The 20,280-nt window shown below is 32.0% G+C and overlaps 1 protein-coding gene across 2 annotated transcripts in view; it reads left to right on the top strand.

The window, feature by feature from the left end:
- KIFAP3 (kinesin-associated protein 3) overlaps nt 1–20,280 on the top strand; it is a 106,276-nt gene that overhangs the window by 42,205 nt on the left and 43,791 nt on the right. For both annotated transcript variants that reach the window (XM_004688469.2, XM_012729111.1), the window contains exons 11-16: nt 2,833–2,933; nt 9,684–9,792; nt 10,737–10,849; nt 11,227–11,392; nt 11,905–12,030; nt 17,710–17,808. In XM_004688469.2, the coding sequence (XP_004688526.1) occupies nt 2,833–2,933; nt 9,684–9,792; nt 10,737–10,849; nt 11,227–11,392; nt 11,905–12,030; nt 17,710–17,808 (714 nt within the window). The remainder of the gene's footprint in view (nt 1–2,832; nt 2,934–9,683; nt 9,793–10,736; nt 10,850–11,226; nt 11,393–11,904; nt 12,031–17,709; nt 17,809–20,280) is intronic.

The following is a 20,280-nucleotide window of genomic DNA, read 5'->3' as shown; positions in this document are numbered from 1 at the left end:
CTCTCACTAGCCCTGCTCTTCTGGCCTGTACCCTAGTTCTGTGTGCATAAATAAATAAATCTTAAAAAGAAAAGAATTCCAAATTCTTCAAATCTTGGTTTTTATCTTGGTTTTTATCTAAATCTGTGGTCACTACCCTTAGAACTTTTCTCTCTTCTCCATTAGGTTATGTAGTGGAGTTTTTTCAAACAGTAGGAAAAGACCCAAAATTAACCTACAATGATTTGACCTGGATGCTTTATTTTTATTTTTTCAGTAAATTATAATACTATGGAGAAATACACAAAAATATAAAATATTATTTCTCGTGGAAAATATAGTTCCTGCACATTTAAATTCCAAGTGGTTGAGTTAGTGGATTCATACATTTTTTAGTAAAGATCAAAGTATGTATTTATTAGTATGTATTTAGTAAAGATTACTAGTATGTATTTATCTGACAAAAATAGAAATAGCTTTTGTTTTATTATAAGGAGTTATTTTTGTATTAATATTGAAAAACTTAGGAAATAGACCTTTAAAAGACACAGAAGTCTCAGTTTTTAAAAATATATTTTATCCGGCCTTCCCTGGTGGCGCAGCGGGTTAAAGCACTGACTGCACTGAGAAGCTAAAGCCACTCCGCATGAGTTCAATTCCCGCCTGCCCCGGAGGTGACCACATGGCGTGGCAGACCTCTCCTGGCCCGCCCGCTGCTCCCCTCAGCAGTGTACTTTGTAGATCTGCCTGTTCTGCTCCCCACTCTGTCTCTGGTGAAGCCTCTCACCGCCCCTGAGCTTCTGGCCTGTACCCCAGTTTTGTAGGTACAAATAAAAAATTTAAAATATATATATATATTATCCTATTATAGTTAAGTGTCAATCATATAGCAGATTTTTATGCATGGTAATATTTTACTTGATGACAGTTTCAGTTTTTGGTACAAAAATGTCTGAGAAGTATTGTAACAACACATGTAGATTTTGTAATCAGAGACCTGATTAAATCCCTGCTGAGTCACTTACTAGGTGTCTGGCAAGCTTTTTTTTTTTTTTTCTCTGATCTTTAGGTTCTTCATTGTGAATATAGGAATGCAAATAATTGACATTGTTTTGAAGATCATTTTGTTCTTCCTTAACGTATATTTTTATCTAACATATAAGGCACTGAAAAACAAAGAACTAGAGATAGAGGGTCACTCTACTTTTCTTTTACTTACTAGTAGAAGATACCTGGAAATTACATAAAATACTTCTATCTCATCTCTGAAGCTCTTATAGAACCAGTAATTTCTGTCTTTCACTTAAAAAAGTGCATATTTCGGCCCTCCCTAGTGGCGCAGCGGGTTAGAGCACAGCACTGAGAAGCTTAGGCCACTTCCGCATGAGTTCGATCCCCGCCTGCCCCGGAGGAGATCCACATGGCGCGGCAGACCTCTCCTGACCCGCCCGCTGCTCCCCTCAGCAGTGTACTTCGTAGATCTGCCTGTTCTGCTCCTCGCTCAGTCTCTGGTGAAGCCTCTCACCCTCCACATCTCTGGCCTGTACCCAGTTCTGTATGAATAAATAAAAATTTTTTAAAAAATGCATATTTCTTCACTGTCAGCCTCTGATATCGTTGACCTATTGTGTTGTGAAAGTTTAAGATGTACAAACAGTGATTTGATATATGTATATATTGCAAAATGATTAACACAGTAAGATTAGCATATCTATCATATAAGTACTTTTAAGTGTATGGTGAGAAATTTCAAGATTAAATCTCATGCAACTTTCAGATATATAGCATTGTTAATTATAATTACAATACTGCTGTTTAAATACTAAAAACAAAGTCAGCCAGCATGTACTTTTTGAGAAATTTTCACGTGCTGTGTTAAAGTTTATGTTCTCTAAGAAGTTTTGGTCACCTTCGAAGGATATATCTGATATGGAAAAATTCAATCAAATTATAAAACAGATTATAAAATCATACAAAAAAACACTTTTTAATAATTTTTGTGCTGTGGTAGACACAGGATAAATGAGCTGAATTTATCCTCCACGTTAGAATATTCTTAAAATCTTATTGATACATTATCAGCTAAATTTATTTGCATTCTTGATTTTAACTCCAGATATATAAAAGAATTCATATTAACCCAGAATTTTCTGAAAGGATATTGTTTTTGATTAAAACGTTTCAGCTTAAGGTTTTTAGCTCTAGTTTTGTCTCTAACTTTGAGATCATAAATATGTCCTTAAAATATAGTGTTTCAGAAAGTAGAGAGAAGGATTGTATAACATACTAAAGTCCCATACTATTCACTTTAACAATCTCAAGGTGTATAAAGCTAGCAACAGTTTTAACTAAAAAGTTCTGAGATAATTCTACTATGCTTACTTTATATCATTTAACAGTTTTTTATACATACAAGTATATTTTTACATTGTAAATACTGTTCTTTTTCATCATTTAGAAGATTGTTCAATTTACGAATCAAAGGCATTAAATTTGGCATTTTGTTTACTATATTTTATACATCAATAATGCTTATGAAGTGTACTAATTACATGTGTTAATAAAACAGGATAGTGAGACCAATGAACCAATGTATTTTACAGTAGACTACTGAAAATGACTACTTCTTAGATTATTTTTTCAAAAATATACATTAAAAAACAGACATTCTCTCTTGAAAATTGATACTACTTCATATATGTTCCAAACTTTGGAAATGAATAGGGAATAGGGATAGGGAATAGGGATTTTCTAAAGTAGAGTTATAAGGATTTGTAGTTAAAATTTATATATATATCTAAGTATTGGATATACATATATCAATCACCATATCTATGGTTTCTTATTCTTCAGGCAATGAAAACTATAAACAAATAGCAATGTGTGTTCTTTACCACATAAGCATGGATGACCGGTTTAAATCAATGTTCGCATACACTGACTGTATACCACAGGTAAGTCATTTCAAATGTTTTTTTTAAATATTCAGAAATATTTTTCACTGTCTTCTTATCAGATATGCTCTTCCTTCTTAAATTGATGTAAATTTGTTATCAAATGTAAGGAAAGTACTGAATAGTATACAATTAAAAATAATCTCTTAAACTTAGTGGTAACCATTTAACATTTTGGTAATTTCCTTTCTACATAGTTAAAAAATCAGTATATTAAGGTTATATAGCATTTACATATTGCTTTATTTACTGACTAGATCAAAAGTATTCTCCATGTCTTTAAATATGCTTCAAAAATCATTTCTAACACTGGTATAATTTTTCATTGCATGATGTACATAATTTACTTACTATCTTGATGTTTACATTTTTTCCAGTTTACCACATAAAATAGATTAAATATATATAACCAAATGAAATAATGTAAAATAATTATCATAGTGTATAATTGGATATCCACATTTTTAACTTTTTCTTTAGTTTAAATTCCAAGTTACTAGGTAAAAAGTAAGGAACACTTATGTATTTGACATATTACATAGTCAACTTACCTTCTAAGAACACATGAGTTTATATTTCACTTTCAATAACAAGTTTCCTCAAGTTGAAGTGTCTCTGTTTAGTTTTACTTGCATTTTAATGAATGTTGGTGAAACTGAATATTTTCTGCTTGTTACCCATATTATATTATAAGCTGTTCATACTTTTGCCAATTTTTCCATTGGCATGTTAATAATTTTAGGATTAATAAATAAGATCTCTCTATACAAAGTATTTTACTACTCTCTCATATTGCATACATTTCTTTGTCATTTGCTCCTTAATTTTGTTAATGGTGGTTTTAAATGCCTTGTATTCCCTAATGGGAAAACTGTTTCATAAAAATTATTTCATATTTATAGCTGTGTTCTCAAGAAAGGTTTTTACTACAAATCAGGTGCTTAATATATTTCATGTTCTGCCTTGATGGAATTTGTGGTTTTTGTTTTTACATGGACTGTGTTATAAGAATAAAGATTATTATGTATGTAATTTAACTTTAAGGGAATTTATATTCATGGAGTCACTATTGTGCTACTAATCTTCATTAAACTGAGCTCCTCTAATTTGAGTATCTGATTACTGGAATTATTTTTAATATTTTTAATATATATTAGGCTTTATAAATGCTTTTCTAAAATAGAAAAGACAAAATTTAAGGGTGTATAATATACAATAAAATATACTTTCACTTTAGAAAAAGGAAAATACTAAGTCATATTTATTGAAGTAACTCCTCAGTAAACTCCTATTCCTACTTATAATTCTGTTAGTCTATTGTAAGTTATTGAAGAAATACTTCTTGAAAATAGTTAATATGTGTTAAAAAAAGACTATAGTTTCTTTTTATTATGTTTGACCACCTTTTATTTATCTTTCGTATCATCTAAAATTAAATTTGCTTTTTCATAATTTTAATATTTTATCTACATGCAGTTGAAAAACTGAAAAGATTTCGAGGATAATTTCTCATAGATAAACTAATTATGCCTGATTATAGGATATGGGCATCCCTCAAAGAATATAGCGTATCTTATCTTAAAAGGCAAGACTTTTTTATAAAGATAACTCATGTCAGACTGTAGCCAATGTGAAATGTAATCAAACTCTTTGTCAAACAAGTTTTCAATAAAAGAGTAGCCATGTCAAAAGGAGATTACAGGTGATTTACTGCAGTCTCACTCCATATGTTTGTAGAGTTTCTGTTTTGCAGTTTCAAAGGATGGTTCTTTTCCAATCCCATTTGGTGTCAGAACTTCATTGACTATAGGATATGAACTGGGAAGTAGACAAAAGAGAACAGTGTTCTTGCCTAGAATGTTTTTATCCAGCTTAGATTTTAAGAAAATAACATTATAGAGAGTGAATATAAATTAAAAAGAGATGAGAAGCATATTCTATTGAATCTTGAATTTGGAGTTTCCTTCTCTATTATAATTTTATATATTTATTGAATGTATAATCGCAAAAAATAAAATCATGCTGAGTGTTCCAGTAATCAGATATTCAAGCTTAATGGAGCTCAGTTTAATGAAGATTACTGACACAATAGTGACTATGAATATAAATTCCCTTACAGCAAATTACATACATAAAATTTTTTACCCTTGTATATAAAACTTGAAAACTTTATTTTGTTAAAGAATCAGAAATGATTTTGTTTAAGTTAACTTTGAGAACTTACTATTAAAAAATGTGTGTGTAGAAAATCCTCCTAAACCTTTTTAAGAACAATTTTCACATATGATTTCTTGCCAGCTAATTTTCTAACAATGACCATTTCTGTAGTGGGATTTCAGAAAACTTATGTTCTGTATTTTATGAAGAAAACTCACAAGAGGTCAAGGATTTTTTAGTTTTTGTTTGTTACTTTTTCTCTCTAAATGTTCTTTTAAAAAAATTATTTTTAAAGTTCAACCTTTATAGGAATAGTCACATCATGCCATAAACACCTGAAACTTTTCAGTATGAGACCATATTTTGAGAAACTAAATGATACTATAAAATATATTTGTTAATAAAGTACTATCCAGTTTGTACCTTGTTCTTGTAAGACTCAATTTTGACATATCTAGGAAAACTTAACATGGATTCCTTGTTACCCAATGCCAACTTCATTGTAAAATAAAAGAATCATAGAGGGAAAATGATGGTCAAAATTGAAATTTTCAAGTTTGTTCAGGAATGAAAAAGATAATTCTTTCGGAGTTATTTGGCTACTCAATGTAATATTTATAATACTATTAAAGTTTCAAACTCACTGACAACAACTAACTAACCATATTATAAAATAAAGTTGCATCTGAGGCTCAAAATATCTTAAAGATAATGTAATACTGTTTACTTTGAAATTATGCATTTTTAATTTTTAAATTTTGTTTAGTAAAAAAAAATCATGTATTGCAAATGAATGTTTCAAATGTGAAACCTAAAATAACTTTTGAGTAGGAAAGCAATGGTTCAGTAGTTTTCATTTCAGTAATCAAAAAAATGTGGGTATGATCATGTTCTTTAATTGAATTAGATATTTATGTAAAGGAGCTGTATAGATTATAAAACACTATACAAAAGTTAGGTAATATTAATAAAATATTGAACCTTCCTCATTTTGCGGGGACCTAATGAAATCTAAAAACTGTCCAGTTTAAATACTGCCTTTCTTATGTGTGTTTTATAGGATAGATTTTTAATTGGAATTTACTTTTGTAAAATATTTAATATTCAGTATAAGTGATTATACATGCCTCATAATTGCTCCCAACATTATATTTCTTTGCTTCTTTTATACTTTATTACATCTAATTATGCAGCTTATTCATTTCCACTCTATTATATCACTATTCTGCAAAATTTGGATGCCAGGGCAAGTTATCTTTATATATGATCTAATGGTCTCAGTGGGTGAATTGTTTCATATAAGAATACTTGGGGATAACCAGGAGTTAATGGTTGTATTCTAGTAATATTTAAAAGTACACATTAACAGTTCATTGTTATTTAGACCTCTAAGATGCATGTTTTGTTTAAATAGGTGCAAATGCCATCCAGATGCTTATAAAAGTATTTATTGGTAATAGACTGGCCAATCAAAGTACATGTTTAGGTAGTGATGTCATAGTGTTATTTAATATTTTACCCTGGAACAGTGTATAAGAATCTTCATAGCTATCCACATGTTTTCTACCACAGTTGTCCTATTTGGCCCCTCTTTGATCTGTGTGCTTCTTTTTAGCTGAATGCTGGTAAACGTCCTTTCTGACAGCCCCCTTTGCTCCTGCCTGCCATTATCTGCTGAAGTTCAGAAACCAGAGCATCACTTCAAACAGCAGAGTTAGGGAGTAGCCAGTCAGAAGAGATTCCTGAGGCATGCAGAGTTCTGCCATAATCATTCAAAGATGTTTGGGTAGGGGGCTGGGGGTGAAAGAGGTGTATGTGAATACAGAGAGCTGTGGGGGTTGGCCTCTGGTCACTGGTAAATAAGTGAAGTCAGGTGCCAGAGAGTCTAGACATAGTGATTTCAGTCCTGGGTCTTTGGTATCTGATACTCAATATGGGACTTGTCTGATTGAACACTATTGCCTCTTCATTGCACCGGCTGAAGCCCTTTTAGTGAGTGGCTTCCTGTTAAATTAGTAAAAGATGACAATGGACATAGTTAAAACAGAACAAATCTAGTTTTAATATTTCTTAGTTGTCAGCAATTACACTTACTTTTGAAGTGTCAGGATAGGAGTTGAAGTAAAGACATTATGTTGCATGCAGAGTTAGAATCAAGCTATTATGTTCAAATTTGAATGCTTTAATTAAAATTGAAGTGCCTTTCTCTTATAAAAAAAAAAACTAATTCTATATCATGATATATTTTCTTAACATTTAGTCCTAATTTTTCTTGATTTAGAAGGGTTGAAATTTGGATAAGATTTCAAATCATTTCTTATTTTAAAATTCTAATTCTTGATTATTTCACCACAGGATTTAACATTAAAGTCAAAAAGTAAAGTCGAGTTTATAAGCAACCTAAAACCCTCAGCTGCTAAACAAATTACTTGATGCTCTATTTTTTTATTATGATAGTTTATTTTTTACATCATTTTAAAGGGCATTTTTCATACCACAGAGGTTAATTTTTTTTACAAAATTGAATTTCAAGTAGATAGCAATTGATATATGCGGTTAAAGCATTGTGCTTTGATATAACAGATTTTTTTTTATATTATCAAAAAGCTTCTCATAGTAGTAAGTATTTAAAAGAAATATGTTGTAGGCTTTGAATTAGTTTGAAAGCCTACTGGTTGTCTTAGAGGACTGCACATAAATTTTTACTTTAAAAAAAGTTATAATTAAAAATAGTGTTTTATTAATTTAATTTTAATTGGCAGTTAATTCATATATAGGTAGTAAAATCTGTTAAATGGATATCCAGTAAATTTGAGTTTCATTTTTGCCATGCATTTTTTTTTTTTGTACTGCCATTATTCTTTACCCAAGATTCCATTAAAAGCAAGATTTGTGGTTAAAGAGCTGCATTCTGGGAAAAGGCATCATAGAGATCAACTACTACACATCTTTTATAGTGTTTTATAGTTTTCAGAATATACTAAATTATGTGAATATGTATAGTTAGCCATGCTAGAATTATATCTAAATATTTTGCTTTTCAAACAATTTTAAGTGAATTTGTGTTTTAAAATTTGGCTTCAAATTTGAAACTATATTCTATACCATCACACAGAAGTACACTTGATTTCTTTTTGTTTAACACATTATCCTTTTTTGAAACTTAGAAGTTATTTGGAATTAACATAGAATAATGAAGCGAGATTTAACAGAATAAAGTCTAAACCAGTAACAGATACATACTATATAAGACACACTTCTGTATTCATGAGAGCATTCTGAATCTCAAAAGCTATTGATCTGAGAGAAAAAATAAGAAATATTCAGGTGTTAGATTTTATTATTCATTGCTTTTTCTTATTTGTCAGTAATAGAACACTAACTTCTCAAAACTATAGCATAGAAGTTGTTTATTATACCTTTGTAATAACAACTGTCTCACCATGACTAATAAGTTACTACCGAATGGTATAGGTGGCCTACCTTTCCCTACTTCTCTGCTGCTTCTCAAGTCCTTCTTCCCTTTCTCTTGCTGAATAGAATTATTTTCTCATTTTATACTCATGCCCAAATCATTGAATCCAACTTACAGTTTCATTTATCAACCATATACCACAATTCCTAAAATTATAGATCCAGTATAAATATTCCCTCTGAACTCAGGTGTGCATATTTCTGAACATCTGCATAACTTAGTAACTTAAATACAATATGTCTAAAATGCAAATCATTATCAATACCCCTCAAAATTTCCTCTTACCCTGCTTTCCCTTTTTTTTGGAAAATGTTATTACCACTATTCATTTCATTGCTCAGTGCAGAAATCTGGGAGCCATCATTAACTATTCTCCCTTAACTCGAGCATCTAGTCAATTATAAAATTGTCTTGTTTCTCTTTTCTAAATATATTTCTAATCCATCTTTTCATCTCTATCTCTGTTGCCGTACCTTCTCCAGGATCTAACCTAGACTTTTCTTGTAGCCTCCTAGCTAAACAGCATTCTCATAACCCTATTTCAGGCCATTTTCTACACTGTCCAAGCCTCTTTAAAACACAGATCTTATCACTACATGTTCCTTACTTAGAAGCCTTTAATAACTTTTCATTATCCCTAGGATGAAGCCCCAAATCTTTTAAACGTGTACTTCACAACCCTGCACAATCTGGCTTTTACTCTTACCTCTGAACACTCTCTCACTCCAACTATGCTTACCTTCTTTTAGTTTTTCAGAAGAATGTATTTTCTGTGTTTTTAACCTTTGCACAGGCTGTTTTCTTTGGTCAGTATGTTCTGCTTCCACACAGTATTTTAAATTCCTTAAATGCAAAGGCTTTACCTAATTTTCTCTTGTATTTCAAGTCTTTGAAAGTTTGTACTTAATGCTGAGCATATAGTAATTCATTAGCCATTTATTTCTGTTACTCGGTGAGAGCCTGTTACTTCCGTGTTTTGGAATTGTAATTGGATTTATTATTTCCAACATACAATTTAAGACAACACATTGTAATAAAATATTACCAAGTTTTTTGTTTATTTGTTTTGGCTGGATTTTTTTTTTTCTTAGTAAAACTTGCCCTATGTTTTTTGCTAGTTAATGAAGATGCTCTTTGAATGTTCAGATGAGCGAATTGACTTGGAACTCATTTCTTTCTGCATTAATCTTGCTGCTAATAAAAGGAATGTACAGCTTATCTGTGAAGGTTAGTACCTTTCAGCTTCAGAGATAACCTCTATCATATAGTAATCGGTATATGATAGAAAATATATAATAATGAATTAAGATTTATAGTCACTATGTAAATCAAATTTTTAAATAGCTTGAAAATTAAAGATTAGATATTCTGAGTCAGTCAGTCAAATATTCTTAATCCATATGATTACTTATCCCTCAGAAACATAAGTCAACAAAGGTTACACTTAATTGGAATTTGATCTTCAAATATTTTCTCTATAAAATGAAAGTTTTTATTTGTAAAACAAACTGTTACACAATGAAATTGTTGTATGTCTTAATTGGGTATGAATTACAGAGGGACATACATATACCAAAATCTATTATACACTTAAGATTTGTGCTTTCATAAAAATAAATTCTGGATGGTGTCACTGATATGTGCAGTATAGGAAAATCAAACAAAGGGTAAGAAAAAGTCAAACTTTTAGACCAACCCTTAAAATTGACCACAGATTTGAGGCATCCAGAGGGGGAGGAGTCAGAAGAGGTGTGAGCAAAGAGTGGGAAGAGAGGACAGTGGACTATGGTGGGGAATATGGCTGTGTCAGTGGTGGGTACACTATGGTGACTATACTTGAAGGAGGAGAACCTGTACTTCCAAAACATTAACCAGTATGTACACAGGTGGTATTTCATTAAAAAAAAAAAAAAAAAAAAAAAGGTTTGTCAGTTGGGTTTTGTTTGTTTGCTAGATTAAGATAACATTGGTTTACAACATTATACACTATATGTTTTTCAGAGGCCTGGGATTATATACCTCTTCAGATTCATGTCATCACACCTATCACCAAGACACCCACAGTCCTCCACTATAGCCCATTGCGAGTTAGTTTTTATTTTTCAGAGCTTTAAATTTAAAAATCATTAAATTTAATTTTATTGAGGCTATTTTCTGCTTTTCTATACCAGGAAATGGATTGAAAATGCTCATGAAGAGAGCTTTGAAATTCAAGGATCCACTGCTGATGAAAATGATTAGGAACATTTCCCAGCATGATGGGCCAACTAAAAATTTATTTATTGTAAGTATAATATTTGATATCTCTCTATTAAAAAAGCCTGAGAACTAAGGTCTAGAGTGCTAACATTTGAAAATATAACTCATTGAGCTCTCATCAAGTATTAATTCCTGACCCTTTTGTCAACTTCCTTGTGAGTTTACCTCTTAGAAATATCATCCTGTTTTAAAATTCTTGTTATAATTCCTAACCCCTAACTTTTTCATCCTCACTCTAGTTTTCTTGCCTTAAACTAGGTCACCATAGTCTCCTTTAGCCATTTAGCTCCCTATTTTCAAAACAAAGATGCCTTTGCCATTAATTTTCTCTTTCTATGAGTTTAATTATTAAATTTTCTTTTAAAGGAATTATACTTTGTTTTTGAATTCTCTTTTATTCAGGATTATGTTGGGGACCTTGCAGCCCAAATTTCTAATGATGAAGAAGAAGAGTTTGTGATAGAATGTTTGGGAACTCTTGCAAATCTAACCATTCCAGATTTGGATTGGGAATTGGTTCTTAAGGAGTATAAATTGGTCCCATACCTCAAGGATAAATTAAAACCAGGTTTGTGCTAAGTATTTCATTTTTGTATAATCACTAAGTTAATTCTTTTTGTTGTGGATAAGAATCCTAGGACTGTATTTTGTGACCTATTTACTAAATAACACATTTTCAGTTATCTGAAATGTGTTCTAGTTTCTTTTTCCCAGAAATGTGGTTACTGTGTCTATCTTATATATCTATATACTCTTTTTCCTAACAGTGTTTTCTTAGTATTAGTTTCCTTCACTCCCTCTTGTTAACTTTTTATCTTGCTTTCTAAAAATTTCAAATACATCCTTCCTGTACATGTGTATATATGGACTCACAAAGTTTCTTTTGCCCACACCCAACATGAGCTGTCATCAGTGACCATGGAAATTTGGAGAAGAGGACATAGGCATAAACTTGTTAAGGATTCATAGAACTGATCTAACAGCTTTCAGTTTGTTTTATGTGCATTGAAATGTTTGTAATATGAAAGGATTTTGATCAGGATGTTTCAGTGAAACCTTTGTGTTATTTGGCTTTCCTAGGTGTTGCAGAAGATGACCTTGTTTTAGAAGTGGTTATAATGATTGGGACTGTATCTATGGATGACTCTTGTGCAGCATTGCTTGCCAAATCTGGAATAATCCCTGCACTAATTGAATTGCTAAATGGTAAATTATAGTTTACCTTAATTTATTTTTATGCTACTTTATAAAGAAATTGGTTATTAAACTTTTAAGTATAGCCTATAATCATGAAATACTGTTTATTTTATTAATCATCTTAGGGCAATTTAAACTATATAATTAAGAAAAGTGAATTAATCATACATATTGTTGGGATTAGATAGAGGAGTAATATCAAAGAAGTTTTGGTTGCAAAATTGTGAATGTTACTGTAAAGTGAATCATGTCCAATTTTAAAGATACTAGCCTTCTATCATCAGCCTTGAAATAAATTATTTCATCTTTATGTTGAATTTTATGTTCTTTGGATTGTATCTCTTTTTAATATCCTGTTACTAATTTGGAAAGTTCATTTGGAAGTTAGTTCCGAACATCATGTTCCATCGTAATTCCAGACATATAGATACTGTCCTTTAAACTTTCTGTAATGAAGAAAATGTTCTCTCTTTGTACTGTCTAACACATGACTATTGAGTACTTGATATGTGGCTCTTGGGACTTTAAATTTGAATTTTTAATTTTATGTGACTATAATTTGCTACAGTGGTTTTAGTTACATATTGGACAGTGGGGATCTAAAGTCTTTCACTTTTATATTATTCTTACAAGGCCAAGATTCATTTGTTCTTCAAGCTGTATACAAAACTTATTCAAATATTTTGTTCCCCTACTAGGGACAAGTTCTCTAGGACCTTATTTTAGTCTGCTCAGACTGCCATAAAAAATGTCAGGCTGGTTTAAACAACAGAAATTTATTTTCTCACATTTCTAGAGGATGGGAAATCTAAGATCAGGTAGCTACACATACTATAGTAACTCTTCTTATGAGGTTACTAATCTTATGAGACCAGAACTCCATTCTTATGATCTCATTTAACCTTAATTACTTTCTTAATCCTGTCTCCTTAGAGGTCCAAGGCATACTAGATATTAAATAGTACATATTACATATTAAAAGTAGCTGATCATATAGAAGTTAAATGTACTAGTAGGAAAACCTAAAAAAAGAATTTCATTCTTTCCTTTACCCCAGGTATAATACATATCAGTATTTTATATTTTAGTAGTCTCATTTTGTTATAACATACATAAAGTAAAATATGCAGATTGTCAGTATATAACTCAATGAATTTTCAAAGGGAGCCACACCCAATGTTATTCCCATTATATATGGAAACATGTCACCAGCACCCTAGAAGTTCCTCTTTTGTCTTTCTCCATTACCACCTTCTTCAAAGTAGTTTGTCCTTGACCACTTAAAATTTTGTTTTCATTAGTCTCAAAATACTTCTGATTCTGTTTTTGATTTTTTTCTTTAATTCAGTTGTTATTAAATGCATCTGGCTTAGTCACCACATATTTAAGTTTTTCCAGTTTTTAATAGTTGATATTTTTGTGTCATTATCATCAGAGTATCATTTATCAGAATCATTTGTTATGATTTCAGTCTTTTATAATTTTGTTTACAGTTGACTTCTGTCCAATTTATGATTTATTTATTTTATTTATTTATTTATTTATTTATTTATTTTTAAGATTTATTTATTTGAGCATACAGACCTGGGATACAGGCCAAAGGCTCAGGGGCGATGAGAGGCTTCACCAGAGACAGAGTGGGGAGCAGAACAGGCAGATCTACGAAGTACACTGCTGAGGGGAGCTGCGGGCGGTCAGGAGAGGTCTGCCACACAAGGTGGTCACCTCCAGGGCAGGGGGGAATTGAACTCATGCGAAAGTGGCTTTTTAGCTTCTTAGTGCTGTGCTTTAACCCACTGCGCCACCAGGGAGGGCCTATGATTTATTTTTTAAAATGTTCTGTATGTACTTGAAAAAATGTATATGTTGCAATTTTTAACTGAAATGTTCTATAAATGTCTTTTTGGTCTAGTTCCTCATTTAAGGCTATTGTTTCCTTATATATTCTCTGTCAGTCATCTATCCATAGTTGTCAGTAGAGTATTAAATTCCGCTATTATTACTGAGCTCTGTCAGTAATTAGGTATCTCAGTGTTTCATCATTCAGTGCATATATATGTATGAGTATTATTTCTTCTTCAGCAGTTTATATATATATTTATATATATATATTGTTTATATTATATATTTATATTTATAATGTGTTTAATCATAATCTAATGTCCATTTCTATTTCTTACTACTTTTATTATTTGGAATTCTATTTTATCTTATGTTAAATAAAACTGCCCCTGATTTTTCAGTTGTCATTTGTGGGATTGTCTTCTAACCTTTAATTCTAAGTCTGTACTTGTCTTTGGTGATAAGTGAAGTTTCTTATGGACATTAGAAGGCTACACTTTATTTGAAAATCCACTCAGCTACTCTCTACCTTTTAATTAGTGAATTCAAGCCATTTACATTGAAGATGGTTATTGATACATAAGTACTAAATGCCATTTTAATGTTTGTAGTTTTTTTATCTGTTTTCCTTTTTAGTTTGTGTTTGTCCTTTTATTTTTTTTTACTTTCATTTATGCTTTGTTTCATTTTCATTGTTTTATGTGTTACATCTGTTGATACTTCTTTAGAGGTTTTACTGAGATTAGGGTAGAATGGACTTATTTTTGAAGCTCTTAGTTTGATACCAGACTATTCAATGGGCCGCAGTCTTACTCTTATTCCTCTCTAAATTGTATTCATTAGGTGTCTGTTATATCTACTGTTTGTTGTTTCTTTAGACCTATTTAAATACTTCTCTGAAAGTATTTAAATGTATCTTGATGTTGATACATTCTTTTAATTTTTGTTTTTCAGTAAAGTTCCTTACCCTTCTGTCATGAATGATAGTCTGACAGAATAGACTATTTTAAGCCAAAAAAATCTTTTCTTTGAGTACTTTATATATCTCCTGTTATTCTTTTCTTGCCTTTCCACTAAGAAATCTGTAAACAGTTTTATTAGGTATTCCCTTATAAGTTGCTCTTCTTTCTCTTTAATATTCTTTCCTTGCCATTAGCTTTCAACAATTTAGTTATTGTGTGTTTTGGAGTGTGTTGGTCTGGCATTATTTAGTTTTGAATTCTTTGGGTCTCTTAGATTAGAATGTCTGGCCCATTTCCCAGATTTGAGGTAGTTTTTAGCAATTATTTCTTCAAATACATTTTCTTTGCCTTTCTCTTTTTTTTAGGACTCCTGTAATATTGATAGTATTTCTCTTTAGGTTAATCCTAAAGAACTCTTAAGTTTTTTTCTTTTTTTTTTCTTTTTTCTGTTTGTGTGCTCTTTTACACTATACATTCAAGTTCACTGTTTCTATTAGTTGTGTTTGTTGATACCCTTTAATGAATTTTTTAATTTTAATTTTAATGAGTATTTTTATACCCATTGTTTATATTTGTAGCAATCTTAAAATTTTCCCTGTTTTTATTGTGTTTTTAATCATCCATTGTTATTCTTAATTTAGTAAGCATGGACTTAAAAAGTATTAAAATGGTTATTATAAAGATACAACAAAACAAATGTAGATATAATACACATCTAAATGATACGGTTTAGTACTCATAGGGCTGTATTGAGATGTCTACCAAGAATTTTTTTGCTTCAGTATTTGTAATATGTCCTTTCGTCTCTTCGTTTTTAGTTTTCAATGATTGTAATAGGGAGGGAGCTTTCTTTTCTTCCTGTTATATATTGGATTTATACCTAACTACACTTAGATAGGTATAACCTTAAGTTATTTACCCAAGATATTCAAGACTGCTGTTTCACAGACCAATGTCTCTTCACCTGTTAAAATGACAATGGCACTGATTTGTTAAGGAATATTAGGTAGGAAGGAATTGGGACTGTAGGGCATCAAAAAGTCACCTCTAGTAAGGACCAAATTTTCAAGCTTTCTGCAAAGCTGTGGCTACCTGAATTAGGTAATATGAGGATCCACAGTGGACCCTTCCCCTAGGCTGATTCCTCAAACAGAATGTCTACAAGTAGTTTAGTACCTGTTTCAATCTTTAAGTAGTAGTTGAGTAATAGATGTAGCACTGGGTGGGCATTTTATTTAAGATGGGGTCACAATCTGGGAATTGTTCACTATGCATTTTGAATGAGAAGCTTACACTGGAATACTTGTTCTGGTTGTTAAGGTACAGGCACTCAGATTCTTGGTAATGACAGTATTTGGTTGTTGCCTGGATTTTGGCTTTGGTGGAAGTAAAGACAGGCTACAAATAATAGCTTCTTCGTAAAGAGACACAGGTGATCCCAACTGACTTTCCCCACCCATTTGGTCTCCATATGTTCTCATTTGGGAAACGCAGGCTCAAGCAGATAGTCAGCACTCCACACTCTACCCTTATAATTCTCCAGTGATATACCCTCTCTCTACTGCATGTTGATCATGTGTACCCCCTTTTCCGGTATAGCCCTCAATCTTGAAAATCCCTAATGCAGAAGTGCGCCCTTGGATTAATAACAGCAGAATTTGTGTAGCAACCGCTCCCATGTACTGAATTGCCCTAGTATCACTCCGTGTGCAGTTTAATTCGTTTTTCCATCTCTCCTTTCCACTGTGTTGTTATTCTTGGTGTATAAATTAGTTATCCATTTATGTTTCAGAGATTTATGTCTTGTTTCAGTTGTATTTGGTTGTATTTTGTATTAAATATGTGAAGAAGGCAAGCCTAGTATTTTCAGATGAGTTATTTTTACCTGGGGAGTTGCGAGAGATGCCATTATAAAAATCTATGAATATTTTTAAATATCTGTGAACGTACGTACCCATTTCTTTTAAATATATACCTAAGGGTGGAATCATTGAGTCACAGAGTACGCATATATTTCATTTTAGAAAATAATACCAGTGTTTTCCAAAGTAGTGCCAATTTTCAATACTGTCTGTTGTCTTTGTCACCATTATATGTTTGATTTATAAATTCTTTAAAATAATGCATTTTAGGCCCTCCCTGGTGGCGCAGTGGGTTAAAGCACAGCACTAAGAAACTAAAGCTACTACAGTATGAGTTCGATCCCCGTCTGCCCCGGAGGTGACCACATGGCGTGGCAGACCTCTCCTGACCCTCCCACTGCTCCTCTCAGCAGTGTACTTCGTTGATCTGCCTGTTCTGCTCCCCACTCTGTCTGTAGTGAAGCCTCTCACTGCCCCTGCACCTCTGGCCTATACCCCAGTTCTGTATGCATAAATAAATAAATCTTTAAAAATGCATTTTAATAGGTCCTATCGAGATAGGAACTCCAGATATTTGAAACATTTCTACCTATAATATATATGTTGTTACTCAGGTACACCCTTCTTACAACCAGGAATTTTCAGTGACCTCATCTTTGAGTTATTGTCCCACATTGATTATGATTGAAAGAGCTCTTAACAAAAATCTAATTTTTACCTTTGTATTTCAAAGTAATTTAACTTATTTTTTTTTAGCTACAATCAACCAAATATAATAAAATTCCTGAAAATATATTACCATGAAATTTCCTCACTGACTCCTAATGATGTGATCTGGAATAAATACCTACCACATAAGCGATAACATGCCATCCACATTTTAAATAATCTAAATTAATTGTTCTTTCCCCGTCTCCTTCTCACTTTTAGTTTTACCTTAGTCTCTATTATTGCCCTCATCATATTTTCAATTTTGTACATGAATATAGTATGATTTTATTTGAATTTTTGTTTTCTTTCAGCTCAACAAGAAGACGATGAATTTGTGTGTCAGATAATTTATGTCTTCTATCAGATGGTTTTCCACCAAGCCACAAGAGATGTCATAATCAAGGAAACACGTATCTTTTTAATGTTTACAGTAGATCAAGATATATCACAAACTTCTTTCTTGAGTCCCAGGCATTTGTTGCTAACTACAACCTCGATGTCTTCTACCTACCTTAAGAGACACAGCAACGTATAGACCAAAGAGCATTATTATCAAATAGCCCTAACTTTAAATTACCTTTTACTATTTACCAGCAGCAGGACCTTGGATAAGTTACTTAATCTCATAGCACATACAGTCTTGCAACCATAAAATGTCCTAATATTATTAAAATGAGACCTCCTACTGTATGTTCATTACAAGTACTAATTTAAAGTATTCAGTGGTTCTCAATAAAAGTACTCAGTTGGTGGTAATTTATCATTATTACTTCCAAAAGACCCCCTAAAAATAAAAACAGATTATTCTTTGTATTCATAGTGAGTAACAATAGTATCATCCACCTACACCATAGCTAACAATGTGTCTGCTCTTTCTCATACTACACATAATCATGCATTTATTCTGCAAACATTTATCAAGTGCTACCCATCTAACATACTGTTTTAAGTACTGAATATATAAGAAATTCAGTCATTGTACTTAGGGGTTAATGATCTAACTGGAGAAGTAGTGAGATCAATGTCATAGGGTACATAACTAAATCTGGGGAATGTTATAAAAGCTGGTAGTGAAAGTAATATTTTCACTGAATCTGTTTTCGGTTGTGTGTGTGTGTGTGTTAAAAAAAAAATCTGCCTTTGGACTTCATTGCATATTGTCCTTCATTACCCATGTGAAAATCTAAGTTCTTTTGTTTAGTATACATACCTCTTTATAAACAGACCTTAACTTTTCCAAAGCTCCCTCTCTAACATACAGTAAACAAATTTCTCTTAGTACCAGATTTCTCATCATTTATCAGGCACGATCTGCAAGGGCCTTGAACCTGCAAGGCCTGGGAGTCAGGGCCCCAGGTCCGTCGAACCAAAAGAAACAGTCACACGCGTGTATCAGAACAAAGAGAAAGCGTTTATTTTGTTTTTATCTAGTTTATATAAAATACAAGAGGTGGGAGATGCAGAAGTCGGGCAGGGAGAAAGCCAATGGACACTAGACATGCAGGGATGTTTTGATGGCAGTGACTCTCGTGAGGGACAAAAATGGGCGAGAATGGAGCAGTGTTTTGATAATAGGTGCATGAGAAAAGAAAGAGGAGAAGGAAAAGGTGGGGGCAGGGAGTTCTTCCCACATGCCTTTTGCAACCCGGATGTTTTTCTCTATCCGGACTCCATCTCACCTTTTTATGACTGCTGACAGACGCCAGATGCCGGCCTCGGTCCCCAACAACGATCCACCTTATAACTTACTGCTTCTTCATAAGCCTTGTCAACTTCAAATGTACTGCTGCTTTTTTTTAATGGAGCAGTCACTAACTCATCAAGTTTATAAACCACTTTCTCAATTCAGCCTTTCTAATTCTGTCCCCTAACCTTCCCAGTAAGAGTAATTTCTTTATTTTCATCTCTAATGAACTATTTAAATTATATATTTATATGCCTGTCTCTGTGAAAATATTTCGAACCATTCAAGCTCAGCAACTGGCTTTGCCTTCATCTGTATCCAAAATCATCATAGACCTGGCATGCAATTGTTAACTTCTTTGGTTAACGAACACATCATATCTAAACAGTTAATGCCTTTCTAAAATGAATGCCTTGGGGGACTTTAAACTTTTTAAAATGATCCTGCCATTCCTCAGAACATTTTGAAACTCTTTTGTTTTACATTCAAAGGCAATGATACATACATCAAGTATCAACTTTGGCAGGAAAATACCTCATTTTTGAGGAAAAGAGTAATTTCGGGCCCATTTAAAGTCCACCAACAGTTAATTTCAATGAGTAACAATTCTAATTGATAAATGTTCATTTTTATATGAGCTATCACAGTGCAAATGCTGTTTTATCATAATATCTACATAAGAGATATCTACCTTTATCATAAAATAATAAATGTTTTTCAATATGACTTATAAACTGACTCACCCAAAATGATAAATTCCAGAGACACTTTGAGCAATGCTAACTAATATCATTGGAATACATTATTTTTTTGCAGCTGTGTTCCAGGGAACATATTCCGTTAATACTAATAGTTGCTTAATGAAAAGTTTTCATGAAAAGTGAGTTCTTAAAATATTGTTTCTTGCCACCTTTACTGAAAGATCTTTTCAGAATCTTTAGTGTATTTTTCTGGGTTGAATGTCTCGGGTTGAATGCCTTTTATATCTTGTATAGAATACTAATTACAGAAGCCATTATAACATGCATATTAGAAAACGTTATAGTGAAAGTATAACATTCCTAGTTAACTTCTTCAAAAGAAAGCCCTATTTATCTTATGGGAAATTTCCTGTGAACTAAAGGATAATAGTTATTTAAAGTACCTACCATGGGCCAGGCATACAGCAGATAAGTTTTGCTGTTCTGATTAGGTCATT

Source organism: Condylura cristata, unplaced genomic scaffold (genome assembly GCF_000260355.1).
Source record: "Condylura cristata isolate star-nosed mole 26May11 unplaced genomic scaffold, ConCri1.0 scaffold00024, whole genome shotgun sequence".
NCBI lineage: Eukaryota > Metazoa > Chordata > Mammalia > Eulipotyphla > Talpidae > Condylura > Condylura cristata.
The sequence above is the reverse complement of the archived record's forward strand: the minus strand, read 5'-3'. Positions and strand labels throughout refer to the sequence as shown.